This window comes from Hakea prostrata, chromosome 6, assembly GCF_041222555.1.
Source record: "Hakea prostrata isolate BN-2017 chromosome 6, UWA_Hpros_2, whole genome shotgun sequence".
Taxonomy (NCBI): domain Eukaryota; kingdom Viridiplantae; phylum Streptophyta; class Magnoliopsida; order Proteales; family Proteaceae; genus Hakea; species Hakea prostrata.
In genome coordinates, this window is record NC_142605.1 from 9634142 (window position 1) to 9651975 (window position 17834).

The window sequence follows — 17834 nt, forward strand, 5'->3', positions numbered from 1 at the left end:
TACTACCTTACTGCATTTATATCAATAATAAAAAAATAGTAGATAGATTGATTACCCACAACTAGTGGGTCCCACGACGTCCTCACAGAAACAGCTACTCATCCATCCCGGTAGTCCAGTTTCAACTTTCAATTGGATAAAAAAGGCAATTGAATCGTTTTAAATGGCTATGGTCGGTCCACGTGTACAACTTAGTCGTCAGCAACCTTATAGAAACAGAAAGGGTGAGAAGAAGAAGAAACTGGAAGAGAGAGATAGAAAGAACCACTCAGAACTGCGTTTGATGATCCACTGGTCCGCCAGAGAGAGAGACAGAGGAGGAAGAGCTGAGAACCGTGTAACGTCCACTGGTAGTGAGAGAGAGAGAGATATGGGAAGCGATGAAGAAAACGGAAAGGGGTACGCGGCGGCGAATTGGGGCATGACAGCGAAGCCGTGCGATTCATGTAAATCGGCGGCGGCACTCCTCTTTTGCCGAGCTGACTCGGCCTTCCTCTGCATAGCCTGTGATGCCAAGGTCCATGGAGCTAACAAACTCGCTTCTCGTCACGAGCGCGTGTGGATGTGTGAGGTTTGTGAACAAGCCCCAGCAAGCTTCACCTGCAAAGCTGACGCCGCAGCACTCTGTGTCACCTGTGACCGAGATATTCACTCGGCAAATCCACTCGCTCGCCGTCACGAACGATTCCCAGTTGTGCCGTTCTTCGAACCCGCAGCTTCAGTTGTTAAGTTCAACCATGTTAACCATCTTGTCCCTGACAAATCGAACGCTGACGAAGACGACGACCTTAACGATGCCGACGGTGACGGAGAAGAAGCTGAAGCTGCTTCTTGGCTTTTACCAAATCCGAACCCAAATAAGCTTGTCGAAGCTCAGGATTTGAAATCTGGGGATTATTTCTTCTCCGACATCGATCCGTATCTGGATCTCGATTGTACTCCTTCTATGGGAACTGATAGTGTAGTTCCTGTGCAAACCAAACCCTCTCCACCAAATCTCATCAACCCATCTTCTGATAACTGCTACGAGATCGATTTCACCCGATCCAAGCCTTGTTTCAGCTACACCACTCTTTCTCTTAGCCAGAGTGTAAATTCCAGATCTCCCCAGCTTCTGATTTAGTTTGTTTTTGTTTTTTTGTGTTTTTACTGATTGGGGTTTTTAAGTTTCAGGTCTCTTCGTCTTCGCTTGATGTTGGGGTAGTTCCAGATAATGGGAATTCCATGGCAGATATATCGAATCCATATGGGAAGCAAGTGACGAATTCTACTGAGAATCAAGCGTCACAGCTTGCGGGTTTGGACAGGGAAGCAAGGGTTCTGAGGTATAGAGAGAAGAGGAAGAACAGGAAGTTTGAGAAGACCATTAGGTATGCTTCAAGGAAAGCTTACGCAGAGACAAGACCGAGGATCAAAGGCAGATTTGCGAAACGGACGGATATTGAAGTTGAAGTTGATCGAATCTACAGCTCTGGTTCAGCTTTCATGGCAGATACTGGTTATGGTATCGTTCCATCCTTTTGATCAATCAAGAAGAAGGCTTTACTGGTTTCTTTCTCAGCCCTTCCGAACTCTTCTTCTGGGTAGTGATTAGACGAAAAGAAGGGGAAAATGCTTTTTTATTCTCTTATTTCCTCTGTTGTTTTTGTTGTTCTTTGGGTATTTATCTGTAAAGTAAGCTTGATCGGTAGAAACACTACCTGTCCATTTGCAGAAACTTTTTCTCTGTTTTCTCAGCTTTTACTTGATTCAGGTCTTCAGGGTTTCCATGTTTATAGCTTTTGCCTTTGTGTTTCTTATCTTCTTCGCTACAGTAGTTAGTTTTCTTTTCTAAATCCCAGTATCTGTTTCTGAATCGCCATTGGCTCAAGCTCGAATCTCTATGCTAAAATTCATCTTTTTAAATTGTTTTTTATAGAACCTGATTTGACTTCAAACAGTCAGACTTCCACTGCAACCATTCGATTAAAAGAAATTAATTTAAGCTGCGTTTCAATGGAATCATGTAGGTTTATTCGTTCTTTAATAAAAAAAATTTGCTTTCCAAAAATGGCTTGGTGGTGTAGGGTGATTAAGCTATGGTAAAATGATTAGAAGAAAAAGGTATCATTAAGGAGATTTAAGAGCAAATCTGCCCGATATCATCGATTTGTTATTGAAATGATTCTTGGGTAACCAATACCTGGTTCAATAGAACTACGATTTCATGGTATTATGGATGAAAATGGGTGTTTGGGGTCACGAAGAGAGTTTGTACTGTGGATGATGCTGGGGATAAACCGATGAAGTGCCTGATGGGTACCAATCTGACAGTGTCTGCCATTCGAGGGCCCCACTCATTGATTAGCAATGCATGGGTCACCATTGAGGACAGTGTGGGAACCCATTCTTACAAGCTGCAACAAGCCTGCAATTATTTGTTTGAGATTAAATGAGAGCACTTGTGGAGAGATGATCTGCAATGGGACTTTTGGTTCTGTTGTTGTTGAAACATAAAGTCGTGAACTTTTTGTTTGGGCACAAGAACCATGAGACTATGGGGTCCCTTTTATTAGTGGGTGATAAAGCAATGTTTTGACCCGAAAAAAGATAAAGCAATGTCGACTAAGTTTGGATGGTCGTTTGGAGGGGTTTTTCCAAATGAGTTAGGCTGCGTTTGTTTGCAAAGGTGGAGTGGGAAAAAAAATAATTGTGGGTTCCATATGTAGTGGGGTGAGGGAGAAGAAAATGAAATGAAAGAATTTTGTGGAAAAATGATAGTGGTGGATCACACTTTTTATTTTTCCTAACTTTCCTACAAAGTCTCACAAAATATGTGGGGTTTTAAAATGGCTTGGCGTGGGAAAGTTGGGCTGCCACATCAGCAGACAATGTCTTTCACTTTCCGACCCCAAGCAACCAAACAATTTACCATTTTTGGATTTAAGGGAAAAGTAAGAAATTTGCAGTCTTTTCAAGAATTTTCCTACCTCTGTTTTCCCACCCCACCTTTATTCTAGCAAACAAACGCAGTCTTAGGGTATTCAACTATGTACCATATTTCATTTTAAGGGTACTCGTTAGATTTATGTTAAGTCTTAAGATTAAAATATTACATATGATTAGATCATGTAATTCACTGAACGCTAATTAGGAGATTTCTTTTAAGGAAAGGACCCAAATATATGTCGGCTACTCACTTTGAAAATGTCAAAGGTGTACGATTGTGTTTGAATGCATTCTCCTTAGTTTTGTTTTTAGTAAAAAGAAATTTATTTTCACCATTTATAGGGTGCATGGAGTTTGATAAGTATGCATTTATCATTATTTATAATTTCTCATACTTATTTAATTAAAAGAGAGCTAATTGAGTATTGTTGTATATTTTTCAAGAATAATGTGATTTTGATTATTAGAGATAATGTGGAGTAAAGTTGGCAAATATATTAGATATTGGTGGATTTTAAATCATGAGATTCAATCTTGCTGCCCAAGAGAGCATATGTTAGCCAAATTGGAAACAGGTGGAGCTTTAAGGAATAAAATTGGTAATAAATATGAAAATCGTGAAAACAGACCCACCTTCAGTATTTGGGCATATTTCTCTCGTATGAGCTCAGATTGTGATGATTCAAGATGCTATGAAACGATATCGAAAATATCTACAACTTTCTAGTTTTGAGTTTTTTTAAAATATGAACGAATAAAAGTCGAATTGACAGGTAAAGAGAGGAAATTCATTGTGTGCGGGATACATAAAAGAGAAGCTAGCCACAGAGAACAGGGGAATACGGAAAACACGGATCTTGGCTTTCATCTCTCTCATTGCTCAAGAAGACGACCACATCTCTCTCTCTCTCTCTCTCTCTCTCTCTCTCTCTCTATGTTCATCTTTATTTGTCTTATGAACTTTGTGATAATGAGTAGTTAGTTCCTTTTATTTGGGATGTAGATGAACAATGCTTATTTGATTAATTTGAATGTTCTATACTTCTAGTTGATTGTGTTTGAGTTTGGTCAAAGATATTCTATAGCTCAAAAAACTAAGCGTGCCAAGCTTCGGCGAAGGACGATAGTCTTGCGAAGAGAGGGCATATCTAGGAAGACCATTCTTAATTTGCTTTGAAGTGTAGAGTTATATCGATTAGTGAAAAGCATTGAGATTCGAAATCCCAAAGATCTTCACGTATTCATAGTTTAAGTTTTTTGCATTAATTAATATATTTAATTTAAATTTAGTTTTGTTGAATTCAATCTTAGTAACTTAGCCTTTTAGTTTCCCATAGTTTGACCCGTACTTTTTGCTTGCTAGATTAATGTAGGATTTTATTTTTGAATGGTTAGCGACACGATCAGTGTTCAAAAAGTATACCTTCAACAACCCTAGAGTAGAAAGTGGCTATTCTATCCTACACGAAACCTATGTGAATATAAATAGGTCAAACGGGAGGGGTTATTAATTGATCTATTGATGAAGTTAACCAAAGACTTAATACTCGAATTTTATTGTTATCCTTCATTGGTGGTTGAGGAAATTTTCCTCAGAAGCTTTTGATTAATGGAGTTATTATTTTCTTGCAAAACGAAGAAGAAAAAAAATTTGAGTAAATGAGTATTGGTAAGAATGGTTGCAAACACTGCAATCAATCAAAACTAAGTTCCGCTCACATTCTTGTATCATGAAAAATGAACAAATTGTATATAACCAAGGAAAAATCAGTGGAGAACTCGGCAATATTTCACCGTTCCAGAGCTTAGTGATACTGTCACATCCACCTAGCCGGTACCCTACCTGGCATACTCGGGTATGTGATCCATAGTCCCAAGGATTAAGTATCGAGCAACCATGCCTCCCACATACACGATAACACAATCATGAACAATAATAATCAAGGTTAAAGCATATAATAAAAGGAATCATGAATAAGATAAAAACAAGATAATCAGAGCATAGAATAAAAGATACCAATGTGTACATATAATCCAAAGAGAGAGAGAGAGAGAGTGAGAGGAAATCACTCCCTCTGTAACAGCGGAATGTAAATTAGTGAAAGTTAAAGTTACAGATCCATGTTCCAAAGAAATAACAGTATAAAGGTCTAAACTAAGGTCTCCTCGGTCTTATACAAGATATCCTCATAGGTATAAACATAGGAGACCAAACACGGCCTTTCCCACACTAAGGTCGAGCTAATCCTGGTACGGAGGGTAACCACCCTCGGGATCTTCACCGTGACCTTCATAGTAGCCAAGACCTTCAGAGTAGTATGAGGGATCCGGGTCCGTCTCGAGGAAGGAACCATTAGGTTTTTCAACACCTGCATAGTAATCTAACAAAACAATTGCAAAGAAAGGAATGAGTTCGAGAGAACTCAGCAAGACAGTTATTCTACAATGCATAAGTCATATGATAGAAAACATAACATGATGCAAGATGATATGAAACAGATGATGCAAATATGATTCTAACTCGATACATGCTAGTCTTTATGGTAGACATGCTTTAAGTCATAGCACCATACTTCTTTGGGTAAGTTTCAATCACTCAGCACCGGTGGGAATTGGGTCCTGCATCCATCTCAGACAATCAATAGCTGGGGTTTCGGTCACCATTCTCTCACATCACCATTTGGTCTAAGTATTGGCGCATGTCAAGGTAAAGCCTAGCCCAATGCAAGTCATCTACTTAGTCGTATCATGTCAAATCCAGATACATCCATTCCTCCCATCTTGGGATCCTTTCCAGTATCCTTCACACTAGAGTCAGCATATCCGATTCTCTCAAATACGGACTCATCAACCCTATTGGTCATCCACAAATAGTAGATGGGAAGTTCTCACGTCCTCTCACGGATATAACTCACTGGTCTCGAGCGCCTGTGAGCCCAAGTCTAGCTATTTGCAACCCTACCAATGAATGACCCCTTTCGGGTATCCGTAGTGTGATTTATGTCCTCTCACGGATATAACTCACCGGTCTTGAGTGCCCCATCAAATCACACTACTACCACGGGTCGTTCGGTCTCAATGCCCTTCCGATTCGGGTTTGATACAACAAGGACATCCTAGCCAACACATCTAGACAAGTCCTATGTATGTCATCCAATAATCCTGAAAAGCGTCGATGGGCATCTTCGGAGAACATCCCATACTATTCCCTCCAATGTCCAAGGACAGAAATGTCAAAAGGACATTCCCCAATCCCAAATCATACTTATCCAATCACATTCTCAGTTTCATCATATCATACATACATGATACATCATCATATTGAAAGATACGTCATAACATCACATGATCAAGTGTATAAGTAAATAATAAGAATGAATAGACATGATAAACAAGAGTAAATAAACATGATGCCACTGTCACAAGGTACCTACAGTAGTCATATGATGTCCAAATACAACCAATAAGCTAAACCTATTAAGTTGTCAACATCAGTGTAATAATCACATTGTCACACCCCACCCGCCGGTCTCGGTTATCCGCCAAACAACCCGTGGGAGTGAACCATCACAGGATCCACGGTCTTAACCATCAATAATAATAAACACAAGTATAGACAATCAAGAACAAGAATAAGTGCAATAATTAATAAAAGGGTTACAGGAGTCTAAATACTCCAATAAATATCCAAGAAAGAATCAAGAATCAAATGTAATATCGAATTCAGCGGAAGCAAAATAAATAAAATAAATAATCCTTTTTCCGGTTTTCTTTCCTAAATCTAAAAATTGGTTTTCTAAATTAGCAAGTAAAGGGGGTCCTCCAATCTTTTTCCATAAGATCATCAAAATCCTGGCAATCTGCCTCCGTCGGCCATCAATGGGTGCTATAAGCGCACACCAAGCATCTTCAGGAGGCTTCGTGCTCTACAAGTTCATGAACCACTGTCTGTGCCACATCAGCTTCATACGAGAAGGCTCTTTCATACGAATCATCTCCAACTTCCGACGTTGTGCCATCATCTGTACAACTCATATAATATATACAATGAAAGGAATGAGTTCTGACGAACTCAGTAAGGAACAGACAATTCTCATATATATGTCAATACAATCCACGAATGCATACATGAAATGATATGGATGATATGCAGAATATGAATGCTACTAAGATCTAACTATGCAAGTCTCTAACAGCTAACATGCTTTAAGATATACACCAGCCCTCTTCTGGGTAGGTCAAGTCACTCTGATCTGGAAAGGACTGGTTACCTCTGTAGGGATCCTGGGCAAAGGGGTAAGTCCACACCTGGCTCTCAAACCATGGCTGGGGATAAGTCAACACTCTCTCACCACGACCATTGGCAATGAGTACTGGCGCATGTCGGGGTTTCTAATCCAATGCAAGTCATAATGGTAACATACTATATGAAGTCTAGATACTTCCCCTATGGCACCAACCAACTCGGTTCAGTATCCTTCGCAGCCTAGGAGTGAGAACCCTCACGGACTGGCTACCGCTGTTGGACTCCACTCCTTAACCCTAAGGTCATCCACATATTATTGGGGCGGATGCTCTCATGACTCCTCACGACACCCGGTCCGCTCCTTGGACGCCCATAAGCCCAACCCTAACATATGCAACCCTACCATTGCATGACCAACAGTGGACCACTGAGTCTCCGCACGGGACTGGTTACCGCTGTAGGATGAAACAGAGTCATGTCACCATTGTCACGGGTCACCAGACTTCAATTCCCCCTCCGAAAGGGTAATAGCATGTGGGGTACCTAGCCATGCAATTCTAGACTCTCCTAGGTATGTCATTCAGTAATCATGATAGTGCTAGAGGCATCAGTGAGCATGTGTCCCATACCACAACCCTCTGATATCTCTAGCCAAGATATCCCAATGGAATACCCCTTCCATCACAACTACACTACATCACTCTTTATCATACCATGAACAGTTGTGCAATATCATAAAAGATGAAGTACATCAAGGAACACCACAAATAGCAAGTATACAATAAGAAACACATGCTTTATACAATTATAGCAAGTTACATGATCAAAGAATAGTACATAGAATAGCTGAATCATCATGTATATGTAATTGCATATAAATAAGAATGCATGTCCTTACCTGTAATTTAGTAGAAGTCCTTTAAATTGCAATCAAAACACAATTATAAAACTTTAAGTAGAGATAGAGGACACCTATATGTAGGGTTACAAGAATGTATAAGAGTCAAGAGTCAAAACAAATCCAAAATCAAACCTACACAGTCACTGGAAACCAACCGGTTGCTTGTGCCGGTCGCTTAGGTTAAGCGACCTCCACAAGTGACCACCCCTGTTTCAGATAGTTTCCAACTTGGAAAATTAGACTTTTGATCATCCGATTTCAATCCGTTTTGGGATGATCTTAGTCCGAATTTCAAACTTAATAGGTCTATAACAAAGGGGTGAAACAAAACCCTAAAATTAACAAAGATCAACCACCCAAAAATTCTCCCCTTGATTAGATCCATCCATTAACAAATGCAGGGATTCGTTTCTAGACAGGATCTCATCAAGAACATTGGAAAGAGAGCTACAACTGATCAATTGGGTAACCACTAACAAAAATGGGGATGGGTTCATATAAATTAGAGGTTAAAAAGAAGAGAATAGCAGATGGAGATTCATTACCTTAACCAGAATAGAAGGGAAAAATTCTAGATCACTAACAGCACTTCGCCCACCTTCCAGCACGTTTCCACTGCCGCCTAATCGTCCAAAATAGCAATCCTGAACATAATAATGCATTAATAGGGCGATGGATGCTATTTATAACAAACATGGGGCAAAATAGGTCATTTTCCCACAAGCAGAACCGGGCGGTCGCTTGGTTTAATCAACCGCCACTAGCAACCGCCCCCAAGTATATTGCTATACAAGGGTGCTTTGCTCAAGGGGTTGAAACCCAAACACAACCTAGCCCTAAACAACACATGAGAGAGGTCTAACCTTCATTGCGGACATCTCCAAACACCATTGCCTTCTACTAGAGATCCAACTTCCCAGTAAGGCAGATTCTTCAACAAGAGAATCCAGATCCATGGGTTCTGGATATGGATCATGGACTTCTATCTGGACACTCCAAAAAATTAATCCCACTAGACCTTCGGGTTCTCAGACCTGCAATATGGATTCCGGGTTAGAAATACGGGGGTTGTTACAAATCACATAGTCTATGTTATATGGGTATAACCGTCCTTACCTTAACTCACGACGATGATAATTCAATAATCTCAAAAGAATGATCTAAAGATGGTATTAAGACCCTAGACAAACATAAATGAAAGATTAGAAAAGAAATCGGGAAAATTGGAGGTCGAACAGGTCAAATCTGGGAAATACACAATTTACCATCAGATTGGTTGACTGACTTGGTCGACTGACCTAGTCGACCAAGTGAATAGTGCGGGGCTGAATAGTGATTTTTTATCCGAAACCTAGCTTCCGGGGCTCGGATCGATCCGAAACTTGTAGGGATTGATTGTAACAGTATAGGAACACTATCTAGCAAGTAATTATCATAATCTAATGGTATAAATAGGAATCCTTAAATTGAAACCCTAAGTTCTAAAGAGAAGAATCATAGCATTAATTGAAACCAAATGAAATTGCAATGGAAATGAAGGAATTAGCTAGGGGAATTGATGTGCAATAGATTAGAATCGTATGCTAGCGTAGAAAATAGACTTAGCATACTACATACTTTAGTTTTGGACAAGAATACAAGAAGTTAAGAAGAGAATCATAGAAATGCATATGCAAGAATCAAAATGAGAGCATAGCATGGGTAGAAATGAAATGAAATCATACATTAGCAAGGAATGAACACTTGGAGTGATGGTTGCAAGGTTGCAGCACCAACTCCAAGGTTACACAGCAAGAAGAAGAAGAGAAAAGAGTAGAATAAATAGCAAGAGAGAGGAATCATACCTTGTAGATGCAAATGGAGACAAGAGGCAATGATTGGCAATGATTTGAATGAAATAATCTTCACCACTACCAAGGAAGTACTTTGGGAAGCTCTCCCCTTGTTCTCAGCAAGCTAGGAATGTAAAATAGGGTTCAAGACACGAGATTCTGTCACATTCACCCAGCCGGTACCCTACCTGGCATACCCGAGTGTATGATCCATAGCCCCGAAGATCAAGTATCGAGGTAATCAACCTCCCACATAGACAATAACATAATCATGAACATAAATAATCAATGTACGAAGTATAATCGAAAAATCTAAATAAGGAAAGAATAAATCACATATCATCAGAGTATGAAAGACAATCAAAATGTCTAAATCAATAAGTAAAGTGAGGCGGAATCTCACTCTACAAATAGCGGAAAGTAGATCGCAAGTCAAAAGAAAGATTACAACTGGTTTTAAAGACAAGAAAGAAAGATAAAATCAAACTAAGCTAGAGTCTATTCTACTTTATAAAGAATGTCTTCATAAACATAGACTTCATCAATGATGCTCAGACGCTCCCACTCCACAGTAGGGCTAATCCTGGTAACAAGTAAGACCACTCGAGGAATCCTCAATGTAATCTTTATGGTTGCCAACACCTTGCGTGAAGTATGCCTCTTCAGTTTGCGCTTCCTCGTATTGACCTTCATAGTCATCAATACCTGTAGAGTAATCTAACAAAAGATATTGTACAAAAGGAGTGAGTTTCAAAGAAACCCAGTAAGGTAGTTAATCCATAACAACATAAATAGCAGGAATTCAAAGCAACGTAAGATGCTATATGATATGAAACACATGATGCAATATGATTCTAACTCTATGTATGTTGGTCTCTAATGGCAGACATGCTTTAAGTCATAGCACCGTACTTCTTTAGGAAGGTCTCATCACACAATGCCTTTTGGTAGTGGGTCCGGCATCCCTCGAGACATTCCATGGCTGGGGGATAAGTCACCGCTGTCTCACATCACCATTGGTCTAAGTACTGGCGCATGTCAGGGTCAAAGCCTAGCCAAATGCAAGTCTCCTACTTAGTTACATCAAGTCAGATCCAGATACGTCCATTCCTCGTCCCTGGCGATCCTTTCTGGCATCCTTCACACTAGAGTCCTCATAGTCCCTGACTACGAACTCATCAACCCTATTGGTTATCCACATATGGTAAACGAGAAGCTCTCACGTCCCCTCACGAGTTGGTTACCGGTCTTGAGCGCCCGTGAGCCCAAGTCTATCCATATGCAACTCTACCAATAAATGGCCTCTTTCGAGTATCCACAATGTGATCCATGTCCTCTCATAGATTGGTTACCGGTCTTGAGCGCCCATGATTTCCCATTGCTACCATGGGTCGTTCGGTCTCAATACCCCTCCGATTAGGGTCTGACATAACAGGACATCCTAGCCAAACACTACTAGACAGCCCTAAATATGTCATCCAACAGTTTAGGAAGGTGTCCAAAGGGCATCTCCGGAAACATTCAATAATATTCCCGTAGTTGTCCAAGGACAGAAGTGTCGAAAGGACACCTCCCCTTTCCAAACCATACTTAATCATACACAAACATAATTCCATCATATCACATATATGTTAACTTCTTATATGGAAAGAAATCAATAACAACATCCAACTTGTATATAATTGGTAAGTAAATCATACATGAATCAATTTAGCATAAACAAGTAATGCTACTGTAATCAAAGTAGTTGCATCAGTAGTATATCAGTGTAAGAATCTAATTAAGGAAATAAACCAAAGAGATTCAAATATAGAAACTAGATTCATGCAATCTATGTAATTAAGGAAATAACCATCCTTACCTTATATAACTCGCAAAGGATCTTGGGGGAATCAAGTAAGACCTTGTCTAAACTTGGAAAGAAAGTCCTAAACAAGTATATATAACATATTAGGAAAGATACCTAGAAGGAAAGATATCAAATCATCCAAAACAGACCAAATATGAGGTTGCTGTCCTCATTGGTCGATTGATTGGTCTACTGCCTCAGCCGACCAATGAGTCGACCAACAGAGACAGTGGCCTACAAAATCAAAGATTTTTGAATACAAAATCGAATTTGGTGGTTCAAAAGGGTACCAAACAAGGGGGAAACTGCAAGGATAGTATGCTTGTATATAGAGGACTTCCAAAATTTAATCATATAAAGTCTTCAAGTTACAAATTAGGAAACAAAAACTTACCATAATTAGATCTGTGAAACCCAGCCCTAACCTAACCCTGACCTTGACTCGGTAACCCGGTTGTTTTTAGGTCCAAAGACCCGGAGTAAAGGAAGAAGCCAACTATGGGCCATCTCAGTAGAAGACATGGTGTTTGACTCTGAACCCATGGATGTTGATGATGGAGTTCCATACTTGGAAGCCTGTGCTGATTTGGGAAGTAAGCTGCACCTGTCTGAAGATGAGATTAGTTGAAGGACTTGGAGTATTATCTAACTTGGTTTGATGATATTTCTACACACTAGGTATGTCACTTGTTGTGTGTGCAAAATCCCATGAGGTTTAGAGCCCATTTGATCCTCCAATTCCCTGTTTGAACCTTACTGTCTGCCTTGGTTGACTGGACCAGTCGACCAAGTACTCGACCAACTGTGTGTTAAATCCAAGAAAATCCAATTTTAGGGTTTTTCACTTATATTTAAACCCTACTTCGTGTTTCTTAGCTACGGCTGCCTCCTAAACACTTTGTGAACGTGAGAAGACCTTTCTAAAACTCTTTCTGGTGATTTCGAAGACTCCCCTGCAGATCTGAAGCCTCTCATCTCTGATCTGACAATTCAAGGTTAGTATCTGTCACATCCTCCCAGCCGGTACCCTATCTGGCATACCCGAGAGTGTGATCCACAGCCCGAAGATTAGGTATCGAGTAATCAACCTCCCACATAAACAATAACATAATCATGAACAATCATAATAAAAGTGCGGAAGATAAACCATAGATCCAATAAGGAAAGAATGAATCATAAATAAATCAGAATACTAGATATAATCAGAGTGTTAGACAGATAAGTAAAGTGAGGCAAAAATCCCACTCTACAACCAGCGGAAAAGTAGCTCTAAAAGATAATAAACTAGACAAAATCTAATCCCAGTAGCAAGTACAATGGGTAACTAAATTGTTCTCCACTTTATAGACAACATCCTTATAAGTGTAAATCTCATAAATGGCACAAGGACGCTTCCACTCAATGGTCGGACTAAGCATCGTACGGAGCATAACCACTCGCGGGATCTTCAGAGTAATTGTGGTAACCGCAATCACCTTCCTGGAGATATGCCTCTTCGCCTTGCGCTTCTTCATAGGAACCGTCATAGTATTCAGTACCTGTAGGATAGTCTAACAAACATTGTACAATAAAGGAATGAGTTTCAAAGAAACTCAGTAAGGCAGTTAAATCCATAATATCATAAATGGCAAGATTTCAGAACAAACATAAATGCAATATGATATGAGACAAGCAATGAATGAATGAATCTAACTCTATGTATGCTGGTCTCTATTGGCAGACATGCTTTAAGTCATAGCACCGTACTTCTTTAGGAAGGTCTCAATCACTCATCATCAGTTGGTAATGGGTCCGGCATCCCTCGGGACATTCCATGGCTGGGGGTTAAGTCACCACTCTCTCACATTACCATTGGTCTAAGTACCGGCGCATGTTAGGGTAAAACCTAGCCAAATGCAAGTCTTCTACTTAGTTACATCAAGTCAGATCCAGATACGTCCATTCCTCGTCCCTGACGATCCTTTCCGGTATCCTTCACACTAGAGTCCTCATAGTCCCTGACTACGGACTCATCAACCCTATTGATCATCCACATATGGTAAACGGGAAGCTCTCACGTCCTCTCACGGGTTGGTTACCGGTCTTAAGCGCCCGTGAGCCCAAGTCAAACCATATGCAACCCTACCAATAAATGGCCCCCACAATGTGATTCCTGTCCTCTCACGGGTTGGTTACCTGTCTTGAGCGCCCATGAATCCCCATTGCTACCACGGGTCGTTCGGTCTCAATACCCCTCCGATTAGGGTCTGACATAACGGGACATCCTAGCCAAACACTACTAGACAGTCCTAGATATGTCATCCAACAGTTTAGGAAGGTGTCCAGAGGGCATCTCCGGAAACATCCCATAATATTCCCATAGTAGTCCAAGGACAGAAGTGTCAAAAGGACACCTCTCCTTTCCAAACCATACTTAAGCATACACAAGCATCAATTCATATCATCACATATATGGTAACTTCATATATGAAAAGAAATCAATAATTACAATCACTTGTATATAATTGGTAAGTAAATCATACATGAATCAATTTAAGCAATGCTACTGTAATCAAGGTTATGCAACAGTAGTATATCATTGTAAGAATCTAATTTAGGAAACATATCAATGATATTCAAATATAGAAACTAGATTCATGCTATCTATGTAATTAAGGAAATAACCATCCTTACCTTTTATAACTCGCAAAGGAATCCTAAGAAATCAAGTAAGATCTTGGCAAACTTGAGAAGAAGGTCCTAAACAAGTGTATACAACATATTAGGAAAGATCCCTAACAGAAAAGATACCAAACATCCAACACAAACCAATTCTGGAGTTGCTGTACTCATTGGTCGAGTGGATTGGTCGACCAATGCAGACAGTAGCCTAAAAAAACAGAGTTTTAAGATAGGAAATCCGAATTTGGTGGTTCAAAAGGGTACTAATCAAGGGGTAAACTACATCAGTAGTATTCTAACATATAGGGGACTTCAAAACATTAATCCAAACAAGACATCAAGATCCAAATTAGGAAACAAAAAGTTACCATAATTAGATCAACCATGGATCTTGATGAATTCGAAATAGAAATCAAAGACAAGAACAATAGGAGGATGGATCATTGCTTCAGGTAAAGGTATCATGAAAACATACTTAGATCTTCAAGGAAATAGGCTTAAAAGCATAAATCTAAATAAGGAAACAAAACCTACCATATATGTAACTACCATGATTAATGAAGAACACATAGTATGGTAGAAGAGAACAACTAGAGATTGATAGATCATGGATCATGAAAAGAAAACACAGCAATTAACTACTAACATGATCAATATAGAAGATCGAAGGAGATCAAAATTCAAATCAGAAGTTTAACAAGATTAGATCATGGTTTGATCATGATTCCTTCAAAAGCTTGCAATGATCATGGTTAAGATCATTGTTCTAGCCTCTAATCCTTAGGATGATCATGAGAGACAAGTCCAGAGATGTTTGCAACAGAGAATGCAGCATCTCCTCTACTGTCTCAACTCAAAAAGGAAAGAAAATAAGAGATAGAGGAGAAGAAGAGAGTATAGACATACCTTTTTGATGGAAAGGAAGAGTTTCGACGAAGATCCGTCAAGAAAATCACCAAGGATGCAAGGGAGATGACTTGCAGAGGTCTTTGGTTCGTTCCAAAGAGTTTGGAGGCAGCAAATACGAAGTGGACTCGAGATTGGACTTAAATAGAGCAAGAAAAACCTAATTGCCAAAGACAACACTCATTGGTCGAGTGGATTGGTCGACTGGTCCAGTCGACCAATCAGTCGACTGGTCCAGTCGACCAATCAGTCTACCAATGCTGACAGCAAATCCAAAACAGGGAATTGAAGGCCCAGATCAAATCCAATCCTAAAGGGGTTTTGCACACATGTCAAGTGACTTACCTAATAGGTAGAAATGCCTTCAAACCAAGATAGAGACCACTCCAAGTCCATCAACTAATCCGATCTTCATCAAGATTCAGTTTCCATAAATAGAACTTCATCATCAACTTTCATGGATTCAAAGCCAGACACCAAGTCCTCCACTGGGATGGCCCAAAGCTGACTTCTTACTTTACTTCGGGTCATCAGACCTACAAATAACAAGGTTTCCGGGTCAAGGTTAGGGCCGGGTTTTACAGTATCTCTTCTGAATTTTTAATTATTCTTTCTTCGATCTTGTTCTTGATTGAGATCAGGAAGAAGATGCTGCAATCTTGCAACCATCTATTCCATGATCTCATTCTATTCTTTAGGATCTATGATCATCGTCAAGATCTTAACCCTAGCCTGATTAATTTCTTGAAACCCTGACCCTTGTATGATCTTTCTGGAAACCTTTGGTAACCTCCCATGCGAGGGAAACCTCGTGGGCAATATTTATGTTAATCTAAACTCTTTTCCTATGATTTTCTTGTTATTTTTGGCCAAGCAATTTATTCCCTTTCATCCTGTGATCATATCCTTTTCATGGGAGCCATAAGGTTGAAACCCTAGTTTCTTGGTTCAAATCAAGAACCCTTATTTTGACCATGACTTGATGTTTTTATCTTCCTAAATGATTCTAATACGTTCTAGGAAGTTCCCCTTCAAATTTCGGATCAATCCAACTTCAAACGAAGAAGTTATGACCAATCTAAATTCTGCAATTTCCGTACTAACTCGGTTGGTCGATTGGGTCAGTAGACCAAACACTCGACCAATGATGTCACTAGCTTCATTTTTCGCTCTGTTTGATTCGTTTGCTCTCTGATCTTTTATGTATCTTTCCTAATGTTGTATCTATGATTGTTAGGAGTTTATTTGCTAAGTTTGGAGTTACTCTCTTTGATCTTTGGATTATCTTCGGCGATAATCAAGGTAAGAACAGTTATTTCATAATAACATAGATCGCATACTCTCTGGTTTCTACTTTATGAAACTATGAGTTTGTTTACTGTTCTTGTACTTTATACTTCTGATATACTACTGTAAGTAAAGTAGCACTTGTTTATGTATTCTTTTTCATTATTCAAACTTATATGAAATGTTTATTACTGCTTGATCGGATTATGCTTTTACATTCTCTTTTATATGATGAATTGTTGGTTGTGTATGTCATGACTGATTTGAGAATGTGTTTGATTAGGTATGGTTTGGGATTGGGAAGTGTCCTTTTGACACTTCTGTCCTTGGACATCGGAGGGAATAGTATGGGATGTTCTCTGAAGATGCCCATCGACTCTTTCCCGAATCATTGGTTGTCATACCTAGGGCGGTCTAGTAGTGTTTGGCTAGGATGTCCCCGTTATATCAGACCCGAATCGGAAGGGTATTGAGACAAAACGACCGTGGTAGCAATGTGATTTACGGGCGCTTAAGACCAGTAACCAACCCGTGAGAGGACAGTAATCATATTGTGGGGGCCATTTATTGGAGGGTTGCATATGGCTAGACTTGGGCTCATGGGCGCTCAAGACCGGTAACCAACCCGTGAGAGGACATGAGAGCTTCCCGTTTACCATATGTGGATAACCAATAGGGTTGATGAGTCCGTAGTCAAGGACTATTAGGACTCTAGTGCAAAGGATACCGAAAAGGATCGTCAGGGATGAGGAATGGACGTATCTAGAACTAAGTTGATGTAACTGAGTAGATGACTTGCATTGGGCTAGGCTTAACCCTGACATTCACCAGTACTTAGACCAGTGGTGATGTGAGAGAGCGGTGACTTAACCCCCAGCCATGGAATGTCCTGAGGGATGCTGGACCCACTACCAAAAGGCGTTGTGTGATTGACCTACCCAAAGAAGTATGGTGCTATGACTTAAAGCATGTCTGCCAATAGAGACCAGCATACATAGAGTTTAGATGTATATATACATTATCTGTTTCATACTGCATTGCATGTTGTTATGTTCTGATATATGTTTTTTATGCTGTTATGAGTTAACTTGCCTTACTGAGTTTCTTTCAAAACTCATTCCTTTTTGTACAATCTTTTGTTAGATTTTTCTACAGGTATTGACTACTATGAAGGACAGTATGACGAAGCGCAAGCCGATGAAGCGTACTACACGCAAGGTGTTG

The 17834-nt window shown here is 39.8% G+C and overlaps 1 protein-coding gene across 1 annotated transcript; it reads left to right on the plus strand.

Annotated features, from left to right (window-relative positions):
• Positions 1–243: 243 nt before the first annotated feature.
• On the plus strand, positions 244–1782 carry LOC149012211 (zinc finger protein CONSTANS-LIKE 3-like). Its single transcript, XM_089159885.1, has 2 exons — positions 244–1090; positions 1174–1782. The coding sequence occupies exons 1-2, from the start codon at positions 284–286 to the stop codon at positions 1522–1524; spliced, it is 1158 nt and encodes a 385-aa protein (XP_089016011.1). The 5' UTR covers positions 244–283; the 3' UTR covers positions 1525–1782.
• Positions 1783–17834: the final 16052 nt, after the last annotated feature.

What these genes read in the sequence shown, in the direction of transcription:
- LOC149012211 (XM_089159885.1), top strand. Translation starts at nt 284, where the DNA reads ATGATCCACTGGTCCGCCAGAGAGAGAGACAGAGGAGGAAGAGCTGAG. An exon ending in CTCTTTCTCTTAGCCAGAGT is followed by an intron (nt 1,091 to 1,173) that starts GTAAATTCCAGA and finishes TTTAAGTTTCAG; the next exon opens with GTCTCTTCGTCTTCGCTTGA.